The sequence below is a fragment of the Solea senegalensis genome, linkage group LG5, assembly GCF_019176455.1.
Source record: "Solea senegalensis isolate Sse05_10M linkage group LG5, IFAPA_SoseM_1, whole genome shotgun sequence".
NCBI classification, from domain to species: domain Eukaryota; kingdom Metazoa; phylum Chordata; class Actinopteri; order Pleuronectiformes; family Soleidae; genus Solea; species Solea senegalensis.
In genome coordinates, this window is record NC_058025.1 from 8,516,104 (window position 1) to 8,534,400 (window position 18,297).

Below are 18,297 nucleotides of genomic sequence, written 5' to 3' on the forward strand. Positions count from 1 at the left end.
TGGCGATGAAAAGTGCCAGATAGACACATATCCACATTTCCTGTCTCGTTTTTTTCCAAAGACTATAAACAGCTGACAAGATACTTATCTCCAACTGTTTGTGAAGCTGAGTAACAGCTGGTTTCAAAGGGAGCCTCTCGGTTTTTTTCTTCCACTGTGTTGTCATCTCAAAAAGCGGGTCATGTGACAGTGAAATAGTAGAAGTTGTTGTCTGTGGCTGCTTCATTACTCAGCTCTGATTCTTCACGCTAGACACTCTCTGAGGAGACAACAGCAGGTAATTTTAATTTTGCTAAACTACCACTAGCTAAACATGGTCGTGGTAACAACACCAGGTTGATTATCTCTATGTTATGTAGCAAATCAGAAAATATGTTAACACTTTCAGATTTACTGTTCAACATATTTGTACCTCACTTCTTCAAAGGCGTGAAAAGTTTGATACTAAGTTTTTCAGCTGTGTTGTTACTGTATCTTTTAAAGCAAACATATTGATTTATTTCCACTGTATGTGTTATCCAGCAGGTTATCCACAATGCTCTCTTGGGTCTTTATAACAAGCCTACTGGCCCTTGCTTCAAGCAAACCATGTGGTATGTAACATCTATAAATACAAATACAAATAAACACTTATCTCTGATTATTAAAATCCTCACTGCTCTTACTAAATCTTTGTCAACATTGGGGGAAAAACCCAGTTTGCAAAATACACTGACTCACTGATCTGGACATTTACAAATTTTGCAATTACCGATTTCGTGTTGTTTGTTTAGTGACAAAGGTTAGGCAACTGTTCTATTGCAGAGAATGGTGTTCAGAAGTGTAGATTAATGTTTATCACAGCAGTGAAAATCCTATAAATTATTAAGTCTTCACAGTATTGTTTTCCGCTTGCTGGGATTGCTGATGCTGCAGTTCTGGTTTTGCAATGCTTCAAAAGTTCAAGTTGGTGTCAGCAAATGAGAAGTGATTTAACTCCTGTTCAACTTTACTTTAAATAATATTATCCAGAAAACGAGGCGGCGAACAATGAGCTGCTCCTGTCACTCAATAAGAATCTGCTCCGTTCTCTGGAGACGCAGGGAGGACTCCCCAATCCCAGTGTGCACTTGGCATTGAGGATTTCTGATAACCACAACCTTGCCAAGGAGAGCGAGCACCTGAATAGACTGACAACTAACTTGCACAATGACTTGGAAAAGTAATTCACTGTTTACACTTACACTAAAATAATGTTTTGTCATATATTTTCTCTTTTCCCTTAACATCCTCATGTAAATCTTGTTTTGTGTGTCTTTGTCAGCTCTCTCACCAACAGACAGGTGGTCACTGGCATCTTGGCGCTGTACACTCTGGCTTTGAAGTCCTCCTGCTTCGACCTCCACACAGTTTCCTTCAGCATCGGGGAGACGAGTGAGTCGCTGCTGACACACCTGAAGAGGCAGATGGAACAGGAAAAAGAGCACATTGTCTGTAAGTGTCCTTTGACTTTTTGGAGACCAAAGGTTTTCTTAAAAAGTGATCACCAAACAAAGTGCCACACAACTTTTTTCTTTAAAATAGAAAAATGTAAAAAAGAATACAAGAAAATCCAGTTGTGAATCATCACTGAGGAAATTATTTATTTAAACTTAGATTTCTGTATTGACATATTTTTATTTTAGTCATTACTACAATTACTAAAGCAACTACTAAATAATGGAGTGGCACTCGAGAAAATGAAGTACCTTGAACATAATTTGGATGTTGTATTTTAATATTTTTTACATTCAATAATTTCTTGACACAGTCAGCAGCCGCCCTTTGACCAACTATTACCAGTACTCTCTGGGCGTGCTCGCTCTTTGCACGAGCGGCGTCAGGGTCAACAACCATGTCACCAACAAGCTCATCAAGGCAGTGGAACATCAACACTTTACACATGGAGACATTGACAGCATTGGTGAGTCAAAGTGAAACCTAAATAATTATATAAAATGTGATTTGGTTAATTTTTTTCTAGTTTACTCACTCATTTTGGACACAGGACTTTAAATAAGGCGGGGTGAGATAATAGGACGGATTTCTTTAAGAGTCATATATCATAAATTCACATTGTTAAGAAGAAGATTTTTTCTGGTGGACCATCTCTCACAGATTGAAGGTTCTGGGTGGGAAAGTTTGTCAGTTTTGTTTACACATCCACAATATTTATGTATCAAAATGAATTTAGTTCAACAATTAAGTAAAAAATGTTCTCGGTCTGATATACTTTATATTTTACTGTACATTTCATGTGGCTTTTTCTCACCAGATACATATGCTATGGCTGGGATGGCTCTCCAGTGTGTGAAAAACGGTGGTTTTCATGTGCATAATGCTGCTGAGCTGGACGCAGCCCTCGGCAAGATCAAGCAGAAGCTTTTGTCCTCACGTAGAACTGATGGTCATATTGGCAACGAGTTCAGCACAGGACTTGCTGTTCAAGTAAGGATCTTGTTTGTTCACCTCCCTTTTGTTTGCTTCCACAGCATGAATCCCTGTACAACAAAATGTTTTTTGTAGCCTGAAAGTATTTATGTGTTGCGTTCAAGGCTTTATTGGCAATGGGCAGCCCAGTGGCAGATTATGCGCCCTCAATAGAGGCCATTAGGACAGACGCAAGAAGAAACATATACCACAACCCCATGGGCATATCTCAGATCCTTCCAGCTCTCCAGCAGAAGTCCTACCTGACGGTTAAAAACAAGGAGTGTCTCAATGAAGACAGTACGTTCAGCGTCATGCCCGTCCTCTTTTTGTGGTCATTTTTGTGTACTTAAATTGTAAATGACATACGCCTCCCAATAGATACTCTGGTACTGGAGCCCATAGATCCTGTGGTGGTTTTACCAAGTCAGACCAAAGTGACCTTGAAGGTGGAAGTGGTGAAGTCCGACGGATCAGCTGCAGTGTACACTGTTGATGTTCCAAAAGACAGCTCTCTGTTGGAGGCTCTTGAAGTTCTTCAGGGGGAAAATGTTGGCTTCACGTGAGTTCATACAATATACCTTTTATGCATTAAAACTTTTGTAGCTAGTGTTATATGATTGCATACACTGAGCATTATCTGATACTGTTTGGCAGGTTTGACCATGAGTCCAGCCTGTGGGGGCCTTTCCTGAGCATGGTGAATGGTGAGCAGGCTCGGCAGAGTGATCGCAGATTCTGGCACCTCTCCTCTGATGACACAGCACTCACTGAAGGTGACAAAAAACACACATTCATTACAATATGACTCTCTAATAGAGCATTATTGCTGTTCCATTTTATCTAATGCTGGTTTGTTCCTTCAGGTGTCAGTGATTTCAAGATTCAGAAGGCCCAGAAGATCACCATCAAGAACACAACTTACTGAGAAGTGATCACTTTGCTGATGCAGTTGTGGAAGTAAAAGAAAATCAAAAGCAATGCACCCTTTAGGTTTTTTTGAATCGTTTGTTGTGTTGACCATGATTACACTTAAACAGCCAGAAAGATTTTGCATTCCAAGTAGGTTTGAAGCTCGAATAAAATTATACAGTGATTTGAACCTGAGCTTTTTTTTTTTTAAAGTGTGTGGTGGCCTTTTAAATAAAGATAAATAATGAGGTTTGTGTCTTTCTTTCTTTTTTCTTTTACAACCAAAATAACTTCATAAAAAACATATAATCCTCCACCAGATATTTTATTCAAAAAAGAACACCTTGGAAATATCTATAGTATTTTAACTTCGTAAGTATTATATCACTTCCACAAAACACTTCCGGGTTGTCAAAAAAACTCATGCGTCATCACCTCAAATTACGGCTATAGACTATAAATGAAAAAAAATGTTAACGCACAGTGAACGTATAATATTTTACAGCTAAATGCATGTCACCAATAAACTGCGTTTGAAAACGGACAAGATAAGTTTTGTCAAGCGACTTTTATTATGAAAGAACATGAACCGGAAGTGACACATTGCTAATGTTTGTAGCACCGGGTTATACTCTTACTGCATGTGTCAGTCACATTCTTTTAGTTAACCCGAAAACTCGAACTCAACAGGAACAATTACATCAACGCAACGTTTTTATAAATATAGATATTTATTTTTACAATGATTATTCACCAGGAACGTTTCTGTTACAGCAGAGAGCGGATGAGCTAGCCGCCATGATTTTAACTCATTTTTCCTCTTCTGCTCATTAGCGTGACATTTTAATAAAACCTACACTGCCTGTCGTAATGGTTGGACTGTACCGGTACGTGATGTTCAGCCAAGTGCTTAAATTTAACAAACAACCGGGTCTGACACAGGTGAAGAGATACTTTTGCATTGTGCCTCCTGTCCAGTTCAGCAGACCTGGCAGCTTTTTGCGAGCTGAAAACAACACAGCCATAACACAGGCAACCACTAACCCATGCACGATGGCAAGTCAGGCAAAGAAGTCCTGTTCAAGGTGTCTGTCAAGTAAAGCTTCATCTCAAGATGGGAAAGCTCGAGTAAAAAGAGTTTCCATTGAAGGCAACATTGGTAAGATTATAAGTATTTTAAACGTTTACTTTCAAACTAACTATAATCACATCCACTGTGTTGCTGTTAAGTGCTGCTAACATGTACAATCTTTGTTTTTTGTGACCTCTAATATCAGCTATCGGAAAGTCAACCTTTGCCAGACTCCTGCAGTCAGCCTGTTCAGACTGGGAGGTGATGGCAGAACCTGTCAGCAAGTGGCAGAACATTGAGAGTGAGACCTCGAAGGTTTGCACACTTCCTGACCAGTAAAACGTTAGACACAAAGGCCACAATAATGACCCTTTCTTTTATGTGTGTGTTTGACAGGCGGTTGATGAGCCCCCCCAGAAGACAGTCAGCAACCTGCTGCAGATGATGTACCAGGAGCCCCAGCGCTGGTCATACACATTTCAGACATATTCATGCATGAGCCGGTTGAGAACACAGCTGCAGCCTCCTCCAGCTCACCTGCTCCACTCAGAGGGAACACCTGTCCAGGTGTATGAGCGCTCAGTTTACAGCGACAGGTGGGTGATACTTGAGTCTCAGTGAGAGCTATAGCGACCTGGATAATTGATAAGAGCCTTCACAGGAAATGAATGGGTTAATTCTGTCTGTAAAAAACATAGATCATTATTCAATATGGGTGTGAAGGTGTTAATGTCTTCTTTCTTCAGAGCTCCAGCTGATGTTGGATGCTGTAGACTTACTCCACTATCCACACATTCAAACATTATTATTAAACTACAGTTGAGTCTCTAATGTGTTTCTTAACCCTTTTTCATGCTTTTTGAGGGGAAAAAGAGAAAAAATCTGGTACCCCTTTTTATACCAAACATAACCAAACAACTAATGTAATGAACCACACAGGCAGGCAGTTCTGTGAGTGACATGAGACCAAAGATAAAAAATCTCATGCTCTTCTCAGCTTTATTTTATTGTGCAAATGTGTTCTTTTGTTTGTTTTTTTACTTTATATGCATACAATTAAATTAGAATCTTTGTCCTGTCAGGTACATCTTTGCTTTGAACATGTTTGAGCTGGGTTGTATCAACTCAACAGAGTGGGCAGTCTACCAGGACTGGCACACCTTCCTGGTGGAGCAGTTTGGACACCAGGTGGAGCTGGAGGGCATCATTTACCTCACAGCCCAGCCAGCGGTAAGAATATTTAAGTGTATGTAAAACCATAAAATCTCCATAAAAAATATCACACATCCTATAAGAAAATCTGATACTGAACATTCGCTAAGTGTTAAACAATTGTTGCTGTAAATTCAGTCTCTGCAGGAGCCGGGCACACACACACATTCACACTTTAATTGAGACAAAAGCATGTGATAGTTACTGCTCGTTCATCTTTGTACAGAAAACAAATGTAAACGCTCTCCATCAAACCAACTGTTCAACAAACATGGAGAGAAACGACACTTCAAAGACCAGGTTTACATGTAGTTACAATCCTGCTCTCTCTCTCCCTCCCTCCTCTGTGTTCATGTCTCAATGTACAGTAGCTGTAAATTCTTGACAAATAATCATCGCTTTTCCAGAAATGTATGGAGCGACTGGAGCAGCGGAGAAGGTCAGAGGAGCAGGGAGTGAAACTGGAATATCTGGAGAAGCTTCATGTTCAACATGAGAAGTGGCTTGTTGAGAAGAGCACTTTGTGAGTAATAATGAATGATCACATGGGTCATGTTTTGTCCTCCTCAAACTCTTACTTTCTCACATGTTTAATCATTTTAATGAGGGCTAAAATATATGACAATCTCTTGTCTGTGATGATATAGAATACAGAAGTGGAAATAAAACTTTGATTTGCTGAGTTGTTTACATTTTATTGGGGCTATGAAGATCTGAAAAGACAAGACCACCACCCAATGTAAGGTTTATACCACAACTGCTCTCAATTAACAGGATTAACAGGACAAAAAATGTTTTGTTTCTGTTATGTTTATTACACCAGTATGTAGAAGCTCTTTAATCAAAATTATATTGATTATTATTGTTATCCATGAATTTTCAAATGTACTGTTTTACAAAAAAAACCTGAGCACATTATTATTATTTGATTAAGATGTCAAACTTTAGTTATTTTCTTGCATTCCTGAACAGAAAAATTAGCTTTGGTGGTTGATTTTTATAAAAAGGTCAATTCAGTTTGTTATTTGCCAAATAAATAACGATACAATTTTTAAGGATTTATAAAATATCTATGTTTTTTTTCTGTGACAGGTCTAATACATTTGTTAAGCACTGTATATTTCAAGTAAAGAGTCTTTTAAGTGTGAAAATGTTCACAAGATTAAAAAAACTTTCTGGGTCTATATATGCTCCATAGAAATGTTTCTTTGAATCACCTGAGCATAATCCACATAGTTTGAAATGTAAAGTTACTCTTTTTTGACCAATTAGAAAGGATAATTAAATTCCACTGTGATATTTTATCTGCCTGCATCACCTGGTATAAAAACATGAAAAGGAAAGGAACATTAAAACTCAAATGAATGACACCATAGGTGGCGGAGGATGCTCTGCTCAGATTGAGTTATTTTAGATTAACTTTCCTTGCAGCTGTTTGTTATTTCACTGACACCGTGGGGACTTTAGGGCTGTTGTTGCTGTGGTGCAGTGTCTGATGCAGCTTGTGTCTTTCCTTTTCAGAACGCATTTTGAGAAGTTAAAGCAGATCCCCGTGTTACAACTTGATGCCAGTGCAGAGTTTCAGAGTGACCCTGAGGTGCAGAAGCAGTTTATTACAAAGGTACAGTACTGTATATGTTTGTGTATTTGATAGTTGTAGCTGCTATGCACCATGTTAACCACATGGGGTCGCTGTAAAGATTGAAGCTTTATCCCTCATGTATCCCTCAGTGTTACTTTGATTTAAAGGGAGCTCATTACACTGACATATTTTAGTTTCTGATCTGATGTGTGATGTGTAAAGTGTGTCTGATCCATTGTGATCGTAACGATACCTTTTTGGAACACAGGTGAAGAGTTTCTTCGATGCTCTGTGAAAGGACAATCGTCAGCTAAGACCAACACCAGGAAACAGATGAGCCATCATTATGACCTCATTTAGTCAAGTGTGTTAATAGACCTTTGAAAACACAATAGACTTTTAGAACATATGAAGTAATTCATGTACATGAAACACTCAAAGGGAAACTTCTCGACTGTTAGACTGTAAGTTTTGAGTCGTTCTGTCACTTCTTCTACTGTCCGTTCATCTTAGAATGGTAAAAACTATTTATCATAGTAAATAACAATAAATAAAATATGTGCAATTCTCTACTGTGAGCACAAGGAAACTCAGTTTACTGAAGATCACATAGGTTTTTGTGCGTGATACTGTTTTAAACATTCCTGACTGCTTGGAACAAGGAAATAAAGACGGGTGTTGTATTTGTTCAGGTGTTAAAATAAATAAAAATGTCCTCATTTTGTAAAAACAAATAGCAATGTGTTGTTTATTTTATTACCAAAGTCATGTGAAACTGTGTCACTTGTGCCACTATTAGGAAACAGAAAGGTGCTAATGGCTGTACAAGAGTTATTTGTTAATGTTTTTAACGGATTAGGCTCCTGAATGAATATAAAAAGGCCTGGCACTTTGACAGGACAATGACCTTGGCTAAATGTTATCTCCTCTCTGCCCCTGTGATGTGCTCTGATGATCAGAGGAGCTGTTGAGATGCCTGGAATGGTCAGGGGTCATCAAAGGGCAGCTGTCCACTATAAAGGGGCCTGTCTGCAGCTCAGACTGCACACAGCAGCCTGAGACCAGCTGGAGGAAGGAAGGCAGGCAGCGAGGAAGGAAGGAGCTCTTGTGTAGATTTTGTGAGTTTTTGGCTAAAATGGAAACCAGAACGCTGACCGTTCTCTGCACACTCGTGCTCAGCTCTTGGGGGATTGTTTTCTCCACCCAGGGCCACAGATATCGCACAGGCCTCGAGAAACAATTATCATTCAGAAATCTCTCGTCCAGTCATCGCAGCAGATACCCTCTGTACATGATGCAGCTGTACCGCTCCTTCAGAACCGCTGACTCCTCAGTGCCCGTAGCTGTCAACGCCATCACTTCACATGGGGACAAACCGTCAGCTTACAGCTCTGATTCTGTCCTCAGTCTAATGGCCAGAGGTGAGTGAACAGTTTTCTCTTTTTTTTAAAGCTTATGTGGAAATGGAGCATGTTGCTGTGAGTGTTTGTTTCTGCTGTGTGTACTCTGCTGCTGAACAGCTCTCAGGCTGGTGCACTAAATCTGTTATCCAGTCAGTTTTTTTTTTACAACACAGCAAGTGTCAAAATGCTTATTCTGCTTTAAAGGCTTTCTCTGTTTTATGTGACAGGGTGTGTATATTAGCCCTCAGACGTCCCTGCACAGGGGGGTTCAATACACATCCTGTTCTGTTCACCCTCCTGCTCCAGTGTTTTGACATTTGTCCAGGGATCTGGTTTGACCAGAGTCATCCCAAACTGCCGTGAATTTCTCATATACGTCTCTCCATTTTTTAGGTTGTCATCAAGTGGGTGAAAGATGGACCGTCACGTTTGACATGTCAACCGTCTCTACCAGTGAACTTGTTCAGATGGCAGAGCTGAGGATCAGACTGCCAGCTTTCTCTGCCTCAAAACGAGCCACTGTGGATTTATATCACTCCGGAAAGCAGACCTGTGACCTGAGCAGCACATCGTGCCACGACGAGCCCCTTTTCCTGGGGAGTTTTAACACTTCAGCGAGCAGCAAAAAGTCTTCCTGGAAGGTTTTTGACGTGACTGCACTGTTAAAATACAGGCTGTTCCAAGGAGATGGGGTCTCAAGCCAGGAGGCCTCAGGAGATTCTGAGGCAGAGCATGGGAGCGGTGCCGGGGAAGACAGGGGCAAGTCTCTCTTCAAGAATTTGGAAGCGAGGCAAAGAAAAATACATCATCCAATAATGAACCGGGTCATGATGGTCGTCTTCTCCAAGCATAACCTGCCTCAGGAAGGCCATGCAGCGTACAGTATCATTCACACTGTGGAGAACTCAAAATATGTGACCATGGACAGAGACAGCAGTGAAAGTCAAAGTCGTCGCCACAAGAGGAACAGGATGGAGAGGGTGAGAGTGGCTGCTGGAACCGGACCGACAGCAGAGCCGGTCCAGAGGCCGCTGTGCCGGAAGGTGGACATGTGGGTGGACTTTGATCACATTGGCTGGGACGAGTGGATTGTGCATCCCAAGCGGTACAATGCATATCGCTGCGAGGGAGAGTGTCCGTCACCGCTGGATGACTCCTTCCATCCCAGCAACCATGCTTACATGCAAGTAAGATGGCAATTTTAAATCCCATTCACCACAACATCCTCATGCTTTTCTGTAATGTTTCAAATGTTAATGTGAGTTCTTTGTGTTTTTTTCCAGAGCCTCTTGCGACATCACCATCCAGAAAGAGTGACTTGCCCGTCGTGTGTACCAACACGCCTCAGTCCACTGTCCATGCTTTACATCGAGAACGACGACCTGACCCTGCGGCATCACGAGGACATGATCGTAGAAGAGTGTGGTTGTCACTGAAGGCCCAGCCGCTCTCACCGCAGTTACCTTCACAGAGCATTGTAATGAACTTTTCTTTAAACATTAATGCCGATTTATTAAATCGCGAGTTCCTCGTGACTTCATCCCATAATGGGTGAATCACAACAACATGGAGCTCCACTGTCCAAGCATTTGATCTATTTATACATTGTGTATATTTTGTACATATAATATTTTAAATATATTAAAACAGTTTATTTTGACAAAAAGTGTTTTTTCTTTCAGGTTTTTTTTAATATTGTTTTTGAATATTGGATTAACTTAATTTGAAGTTACTCCATACTGTAATATAACCAAATAAATCAATTTATTCAAAAAGATTACAATTGTGGACATTTACATACTTAACATCTTTTATTTTTTTCAAGAAAAGATTTTTTTCCCCAAATAAAAATGACTGAGATTCTCTTTCACCTTTAATTTAACTTGATTGAGTTAAGCCACTGTCATATTCTTTTCTTCTAATGTTTTGGAGTCAGTGTATTTAGGCCCCGGCAAACCAGTTTGTCATGTTTTTCTATTCTATTCTTATGCAAATAATAAAAGAACTACATATATATAAAAAGTACTACCCGGTGCAGAACCGCACAGGTTAGTGTGTCATGCTCAAAAGGTTGCAGCACCTTCACATCACATTTCAGGTCTAACAATTTCTAAAAATCCTCGAAAAAGACATTAATTAAAACTGAGATTTCAGCTTTTGCTGACCAAACCCTTCGAGTTATTCACTGATCTTCAGCTGGTAATAAAGGGGGAAACAGACCATATTAAAGTGATTAAGGTGATAATGAAAAAGTGCAATTTAAGCCTCAGTATATATTTAAAAGTACACATTTGCTCATACGATTTAAGATGTACATTCTCACACCTCGTTATACAGAATCCCTCAAAGCCTTAACCTGTTTGAAGATATTCATGTACTTCCTAATCCCACTTGTCTTCTCTCACAGTTCACCAGCAAACCGGTTAGTGTATTTGCCGTCCTCGCCTCCAATCCACATCTCTGCGCCCGTCCCAGTGCACACACATCATCAGAGGTCATTAGCTGCTCTGTGGCCAGGCTTCTTTTGTTGATTGTGATCAAACAGGCACAATGAGTGGAACAACATGGACGGTATTTCAAGGCATGGAGAGAAAGCAGTAGCACTTGTTTGTTTTTGGAGAGGTGGGCCGGGGGTGTCAGGAAGCAGAGGTGACAAGCGGGACCCCAAACAAACAGAGAGCAGTGTGAGGGACTGGGGAGAGTCAACGTCTGGACGCCGACGCTACTGTGGAGGAAGAACAGGGAGGACTGGAACTGATCGGCTGAAACTGTTCAATCCACACTGGACCAAGACAAGACAAGACCAGACAGAATTCTTTCTGTTGGCTTTACTTCCTTCCAGAAATGACCATGTTGACAGTTTTTACCACTTCACACAAAAGGTTTGCTTTGTATCTAATGCTTAATCAAATTGTATAGTTATACAGTTCGGGTCATATGTGTACAGACAGATTGGACCTACTTGTTGCACTTGGGGCTCTGTTTTCATTTCACTAATGCTAGATGAAAATCATTAACGCATGCATGATTTATTCAGTTTATTAGAACTGTGTGGGATAACGACCGAGTTCAGGAGGAGGTCATTTTGGACATGGTAAAGTCTTTTGGTAAAGAAAACAAAGCCACAAGAGCTTGACCTTGGTGTCGTCACCTCCAGGTCTTCCTGAACAAATGTGACCCTGTAAACCAGGCAGGAGCAGGATTTTTAACACCATCTCACACAGATGATCACCTATGTTTCTCTTGGGTTGCTTATCAGACGTTGCTTACGTAGTTGACTCACATGTCTATTACAGACTGAATACAACTCATTCATAAATTGTAGTGTCCAACAGACCCAACTTTGGATGGTGGAGACACACAGAGGAACTAGCATAACCATTTAAATAATCACTATTTACAAGCTTTTAATAATGACAATTTCAAATGGAAAACCCAAGACAATCCATGTCACGCAGTTCACAGCGAATTTGGGGATAAGAGGTACAATATATCAACAAAATGCCATGGAAAAGTTGAATGGAAAGAGTAGCTCCCAGCTATGTAGAGTTGTATATTGACCTCTCTTTACACACTTCACTGGCTTGAGGTTATCAGTAAGTTCCTGGTGGAATTCCTGATTCCTCACATGTGCTGAATCAGGGCAGCACAGGGATGTGTTACAGTCTGTGAAGCCAGTCATCTTCAGTGCTGTGCTGAAGTCCAAAGACAGTCTTTTTTTTTTTTTTAATCTCTGTCAGATTCTGTGATTACTGGCATTTGGATTGGAATGATGTGACTGAAAAGTTGGTCTCATATCTTAGCAAGCTGTCGTTGACTTTATCTCATAAATGTGTATGTAACACATGTCAAGTATGTCTTGAATAAGGCTGGTGTAAAACACCTTTTTCAAACAATGTAAAATGGTAGATCAAACACTGGTTTGATCAATAGCACTACTTTAGGTTTAAGAGAGTCAGGGTACATGGTTTGTATTTGTAGAGCACTTTTCTGGTCTTGATGATCACTCAAAGCTGCTTTACACTACAGTTTTCCCCAATTTTACCCATCCATTGTATGTGCAGTGCATTTTTCTATCACCCATTCACATGCTGCCAGCACAGCCGTCAGGAGTAACTTGGGGTTGAGTGTCTTGCCCAAGAACACGTCAGAATCCAACCCACAACCTTCCAGTTGAAAGGTGACTCATTCTACCTCTGATCGACTGTTGTCCCAACACTTTAACCTGTTTTCTTTCTGAAAAATTTGTTATTTTAAAACAAAATATTATTTTCCCTATTTTCGAGATATGTTCCAATAAGGTGAGTGAAAAATAATCCGTTGGGTCATTGTAGTGTTGCTAATCAAATCTTACTTTTGCACACTAATGTACATTAAGGATGAAGAATCAAAATGTACATTAGCCTTTTTAATGAATATACACAGTTCAGTAAATCGAGTAAAATTTGACAAACATTTTGGACGACATACTATAGTATGACTTTTTTGTCACATTTTGGACGACATAATAACCTATGACTTTTTTGTCACATTTTGGACGACATACTAACCTATGACTTTTTCACATTTTGGAAATGGAATGAGCAATCACTGGAAGCACTGGGAGATGAGGAGCCAGAGACATATTGGTTAGGTGGCGTGTGAGATGACCTTTCAGTTCATCTAAGATGAAACGAGGCCGCTGAACCCGAAATGATTCAGAGTGTCTAAACTGACAGTCGAGGGCACGGCCGCGGCACAGCGCCGGCCCCGCCGCCGTGGCCTCTGAAGGCATCTCTCATGATTTATTGTGAAATTGCCGGGGACTCAATGTGGCGTGCAGGTGAATGAGTTTTGCTAATAAGAGAGCCATTTCTGCTCCACAGAGCTCTTTTTCTGTCTCAGCGAGTGTGTATGAAATCAGTGTGTAGTCTCCCAGTACCACACGCTCTGGTGGAGGCGGCTGGCTCATCAGTCTACGGCTTATCTGATGTTGTAGGTGGGTGGAGAGGTTGGGAGTGAGGAAAGAAAATGAGGAAAGAAAAAAACCCTCAGCCTTGAGTTCTTCAAGGTACTCATGTTGTTCAACCTTTAGATTTGGACTTTGTAGAAGGACTGGCAACATACTACTGATAAAAGGTTGTACTTTTTTTCTTTTTTTTTTAATGTTTTGATATTAGAATATAGATGGGCAAAGATGAAGTTGAAATATAGGGCAAAACAAAGGTAGTGATGTTGTCATTCTGTGAGCTGCATTATGTGAGGAACATCAGTGGCTGTGCTTTGATTTTCTTTTTGACAAATTAGGTTCAAAAAAATGATAAATGGGACAAGTGATGGCTGAGACATCAGCGCCTCAGAACAGGACACTTTGCTGCATGGGCCACTTTGGTAAATTGCGTGCATAGTGACAGCTCGTCTTAGCCTCAGCTTAGGAGCGGTTTGTCCAAATCCTCATCCTGGAAAAATGTCAATCACAGTTTGGTTTGTTTTAAAAATGATTATTCCTTCTTCATTTGAATTGTTGAGGATGTTTTAAATTAACTATGAGGCCAAGTCGTGATGTTACACTGTACTGCTGCGGGAGGTGAAAAAGGTCAGGTGAACAACAGGACAATAGGATTGGAGGTGACGGGCATATGGCTGTGTGTGCAAAGTGAATCCTTAGACTATAATATGCTTAACACATCCTCACAGTACGTTCGTTGTAAGAAAGAAAGAAAGAAAGAAAGAGGGCGTTTACTACAGAGGAGTAGAGAAACAGGTCAGGTATAGAAGTCATTTGCTTTATTTACTTATTTCAAACAATAATACATAAGAGAGGAGAGGTCAAATGAAAACAACCATCTACATTAAAATAAAGAAATTTCAGTCCTGAGATTGACAAAAAGTAGGGAACAGACAAAATATCTACCGTGGTCATGGGGATGGAAGGGAGACAGTGGCAGTTTCAGCAAATTGAAGATGATGGTTGTTGGGAGATGAGGGGGAGCCTGCAGTTCTGCAGAGGGAGGAGAAGGTAAGCAATCACTGGGATGCTTGGCTGTAGGCACATTCAAAGTTTCAAACCCCACAACTAAAGGATTTTACAGCTTTTTTTTTCTTGCTTTTTTTTAATATTCAGACTTCTCGTCTCGAAATCTAAGACTCATATATTGTCATTTTAAAAAAGCAAGGTATCCTTTACATTTTTTCATCCTGAGGAGACAAAATCTTTTTTTTTTTCTTTTTTAAACGTAAATACAACACTGCAGGGAGAACAATGAGAGAGATGCTTTATAGATTTCCCATTTCCATATATATTATTTTCTCAAGGTTGCAGCACCCTCAGACTTTGGCAGCGTTGGTGCATTGAAGATCATTTGGGCGGAAAAAAAACAAAAACAAAAACAGCCCTGTTTGTCCACAGGAACATTCTGAGAAGCAAACAAACAGTGAAAGGAAACAGGAAGAGGAAAAAGCAAAATCCCCAGACTTTTGTGTTTAGATTGGATACAGCAATATACCCCACCACGTAAACCAGGCGAATATTTGGAGGCCATAAGCTTTTTCAGCTGAACATACACCGTTGTGATTCTAAAGAAATGAAATGCTCTAAGCTCCTGGAATAACAACCTGCTGCTTTGCCTTCGTGGAAAAAAAAAGAAGCTTTTGGGCTGTGCCTTTGGAAAACAATCCTGAATCACTGTGTTATCTGTGCTGATTGATTGATTTTTGCTTTGTGTTGCATTTAAGAAATGCTGTTTTAATACAAACCTCTCAATTGTATGGTGGTGCCGACAGTTCTGTTCAGTAGCACAAAAGAATGTGCAACTCTTTCAATGACATTGTGCAATACAGCTATAAGGCTCGTGGGTTAACTAGACAAGCATCCTCGTGACCGTCTGAATTATTGATTTAAGTATCTTCTTCCTAGGTAGGACTGGCCTCATGACTAAGAAGGGATGCTGGGAAGAGCTCTGAGATGAGAGCCCCCAAGGGTCCAAGGGCAGCCAGGGGACGTGGAGGAAGACCAAAGCAAGACCAAAGCAGGCGGTGTCCGTCCCCACCCCTACCCCTCTCTGCCCCTGTCATCTGTAGGTTAGAGTAGCAGCGCCAAGACTCTACAGAGCAAGCAGCTGCCTTTATTTATTCTAACACTCCGCCTCACCCCCACCTCCATCCCTGTTTTGAGAGTGAAAGAGACGACCCTTCTTTGAACAGGTCCGCCTGGTTGCCTTCCTCCTAAGTAGTATTTAAGGTGCATAACATGCAACAAGACCTTTGCACTAGGTTAAGGTCTTCATGGACTTATTGGGATTTACTAAGGGATTTTTACAACCAGCACGAGTCTGTTCCCCTTCCACTTTTCCCCCAGGCTTTCCTCGTGAGTGTCTCGTTGCCCTTGAAAACACGTTAACAGTCAATAGTCTGTAGCCAGAGAGATGGAGAGAGAGAGAGAGAGAGAGAGAGAGACCATAGAGTGATAGAACTAAACATCCTCATTCAGCTTTGAACGAACGGCGTCGTTTATCATTTCTGGGCAACAAACAGGGAAAATATTTTCCCAAGCATTAAAAATGAATTCCAAATTAAGGACTTTTTTGTTTTTGTTAGAATTGAGTACAATGAGGCACAATGCATCTTTCAGCATGAAAGGCGATTTCTCTCCAGAGCTTGAATTTGAATATGTGACTGCAGAGCCAAGGAGGGGAAGCTAAAACCAGTACCAGGAACATGGCAATTATCCTGATTACTGATGCTTCGAGGCTTCTCTGACCCCAAAATCCCTCCCCGTATCTTTCTCTCTCTTTCTGTTTTTTCTTTTTTTTCACTGAGATCTGTCACATTGCACAGGGCCCCTCAGCGAGGCAGGGAGCAGCCATGTATAATCCAGTAGAAAACAAATCCCCTCGATCAAACACAGCCCAGCTTTTAAAGCAGGTCTCTGAGCCCAGGCGCCATGGTGCGGTGCCGCGGCCCTCCGAGATGCTGTGGAGGCTGTGATTTCACAACCCCCCCCTCTACAAACCCTGCTGTCCTCCCCTTCAACGCCAGCCAGCCAGTCCTAACCTTCAGTTTGTTTAAGCACCGATGAACCCTGTTGGCCCCGGACAGGGGGAGGGTGGGCTTGGATAATGACATGCCATATGCCACTCTGCCTCTGCAGCTGAGTGAGCCACGCACGGATCGGCTCAGGCACAAATCTATTTGAAATTTAATTCTATTATCCTAATAAGGGCTAAACGTCTATTGTCCAAATCGGTAACAGTGGAATGGAGCAGAGGTACAGGTCTACGAAGCGTCCCATCAATAGGTACTCGGTGATGTGTGGAAAAGGACCATGAGGACAGACAGTTTGGAGCTAAAAAGATGGCATTATATTTAATAGAACGGCATTGAAATCTCGATTTTTGTTTCATCTTTCTCATGCGTGCTTGCGTTGAACTCGGCTCAAAATGGCCAAATTCCACTCGGAGCCTAATTGGAAATCCCTTGTTGTTGAAAAAGGGTTTGATTTCAACCCCTTTAGAGTGAATGAATACGCTCTACTGGCAGTGCCCAACAGCAGGCGTCACCCAATATTCCCATTAGCAGAGAGGACTGGTGCCCGAGACGTCAACCAGTGGGAAAGGCCAGACACCAGAAACTCCACTGCCTCAAGTGTCTTGTGTTCCCTTCCCTGTCATGTGACCGGCTTTAATTTTTGGACGCAGCAGCCAAACGGAGGGGGATTTAGGGACAGATATGTATCTGTGGATCTGTCAAAATATTTCTACAAGACAGAAAATATGCTGGAATCAGACTGTGACTGGGGTATTAAGCTGTTGAAACAACACAAGAAATTTTCAGTGGAATGTTAAGGAGGCTTACTGTGCAAATTTAAGCCAAGCGGCTTGGTTTTCTTTAGACTCCAATCTTCAAAGACAGTGGCGTGTCGAGAAACGCCACTGACTCAGAAATGTAAGGCTCGTCGTTAAGATTGAGCCAAGGTTTTCTGCAGGACAAAAAACGTCTTTTTCTGGATCCTTACGGAACATTAATTCATGCTTCTCCTTTAAAACAAATAATAAATAATTTAATTCTTCCAACAATGCTGTCTGTCCTTTATCTTTGGATGGCCAACGTGTAAACATTTAAAAATATGAGGGACTGAATATTGTGCGGTTTGCATCATCACACGTCACAGTTCAACCTGCATCTCACAGAATGGGCCAAATGTCCCACGTTCTTTGGGCGGACATACTGTAGGTTAAAAAAATAATGACAGACTTCAAAGCCAACATATGGCCTCTGAATATAGTCTTAAAGAAATTTATTTTACACCTCAAAACAAAAAAAAAGAATAGGGATTAGGGATGTGGTACATTGGGAATGTATTGACAACTGTAGTTTACATTTTTTTGGTGTAAGCTCAGAGAAAAAAATGTTAATACAGTCATAATAATTGCACTTCATAAATCTAGACTGATGCCAGTATTTCCCCAACAACAAAGCCCCCTCTCTCTTCAGTTAATAAATTCAATTTTCTAGTGAATTTTGACTGACAAAAGAAATGCTAATTTCAGACCAGAGGACTGCTGCACTGATCCAATTTTTCTCTTTCACTTAAGTCCCACAAGGCAACGAAACATCGCAGTAATTTAAGTGCAGTACATTCAAGGGAATCTCACAGTCATTATAAATATTCCACTGCTCTGAATCATCAA

The 18,297-nt window shown here is 40.8% G+C and overlaps 3 protein-coding genes across 5 annotated transcripts; all 3 read left to right on the forward strand.

Annotated features, from left to right (window-relative positions):
* The first annotated feature begins 100 nt into the window (after positions 1 to 100).
* tcn2 (transcobalamin II) lies at positions 101 to 3,550 on the forward strand. 2 transcript variants are annotated; one of them, XM_044026241.1, is made up of 10 exons: positions 101 to 277; positions 523 to 593; positions 1,012 to 1,201; positions 1,304 to 1,473; positions 1,790 to 1,942; positions 2,294 to 2,466; positions 2,574 to 2,748; positions 2,830 to 3,010; positions 3,106 to 3,224; positions 3,315 to 3,550. In XM_044026241.1, the coding sequence occupies exons 2-10, from the start codon at positions 536 to 538 to the stop codon at positions 3,374 to 3,376; spliced, it is 1,281 nt and encodes a 426-aa protein (XP_043882176.1). In that variant the 5' UTR covers positions 101 to 277; positions 523 to 535; the 3' UTR covers positions 3,377 to 3,550. The 2 variants fall into 2 exon arrangements, with proteins under 2 accessions (XP_043882176.1, XP_043882177.1); XM_044026242.1 differs by having other exon boundaries at positions 526 to 593.
* Positions 3,551 to 3,965: 415 nt separating this feature from the next.
* LOC122768970 (deoxycytidine kinase 2-like) lies at positions 3,966 to 7,960 on the forward strand. Its single transcript, XM_044025203.1, has 7 exons — positions 3,966 to 4,519; positions 4,638 to 4,747; positions 4,829 to 5,028; positions 5,515 to 5,662; positions 6,052 to 6,167; positions 7,166 to 7,265; positions 7,495 to 7,960. The coding sequence occupies exons 1-7, from the start codon at positions 4,231 to 4,233 to the stop codon at positions 7,519 to 7,521; spliced, it is 990 nt and encodes a 329-aa protein (XP_043881138.1). The 5' UTR covers positions 3,966 to 4,230; the 3' UTR covers positions 7,522 to 7,960.
* A 60-nt stretch (positions 7,961 to 8,020) lies between these two features.
* Positions 8,021 to 10,298, forward strand: LOC122768969 (nodal homolog). Of its 2 annotated transcripts, XM_044025202.1 has the most exons (4): positions 8,021 to 8,344; positions 8,442 to 8,647; positions 9,023 to 9,816; positions 9,913 to 10,298. In XM_044025202.1, exons 2-4 carry the CDS (start codon positions 8,518 to 8,520, stop codon positions 10,063 to 10,065), a joined length of 1,077 nt encoding a protein of 358 aa, XP_043881137.1. In that variant the 5' UTR covers positions 8,021 to 8,344; positions 8,442 to 8,517; the 3' UTR covers positions 10,066 to 10,298. The 2 variants fall into 2 exon arrangements, with proteins under 2 accessions (XP_043881137.1, XP_043881136.1); XM_044025201.1 differs by having other exon boundaries at positions 8,021 to 8,647.
* The last annotated feature ends 7,999 nt before the right edge of the window (positions 10,299 to 18,297 follow it).

What these genes read in the sequence shown, in the direction of transcription:
- tcn2 (XM_044026241.1), top strand. Translation starts at nt 536, where the DNA reads ATGCTCTCTTGGGTCTTTATAACAAGCCTACTGGCCCTTGCTTCAAGC. An exon ending in GGAAAAAGAGCACATTGTCT is followed by an intron (nt 1,474 to 1,789) that starts GTAAGTGTCCTT and finishes TTCTTGACACAG; the next exon opens with TCAGCAGCCGCCCTTTGACC. An exon ending in TGACACAGCACTCACTGAAG is followed by an intron (nt 3,225 to 3,314) that starts GTGACAAAAAAC and finishes TTGTTCCTTCAG; the next exon opens with GTGTCAGTGATTTCAAGATT.
- LOC122768970 (XM_044025203.1), top strand. Translation starts at nt 4,231, where the DNA reads ATGGTTGGACTGTACCGGTACGTGATGTTCAGCCAAGTGCTTAAATTT. An exon ending in CGCTCAGTTTACAGCGACAG is followed by an intron (nt 5,029 to 5,514) that starts GTGGGTGATACT and finishes TTGTCCTGTCAG; the next exon opens with GTACATCTTTGCTTTGAACA. An exon ending in ACCTCACAGCCCAGCCAGCG is followed by an intron (nt 5,663 to 6,051) that starts GTAAGAATATTT and finishes TCGCTTTTCCAG; the next exon opens with AAATGTATGGAGCGACTGGA.
- LOC122768969 (XM_044025201.1), top strand. Translation starts at nt 8,362, where the DNA reads ATGGAAACCAGAACGCTGACCGTTCTCTGCACACTCGTGCTCAGCTCT. An exon ending in CCTCAGTCTAATGGCCAGAG is followed by an intron (nt 8,648 to 9,022) that starts GTGAGTGAACAG and finishes TCCATTTTTTAG; the next exon opens with GTTGTCATCAAGTGGGTGAA. An exon ending in GCAACCATGCTTACATGCAA is followed by an intron (nt 9,817 to 9,912) that starts GTAAGATGGCAA and finishes GTTTTTTTCCAG; the next exon opens with AGCCTCTTGCGACATCACCA.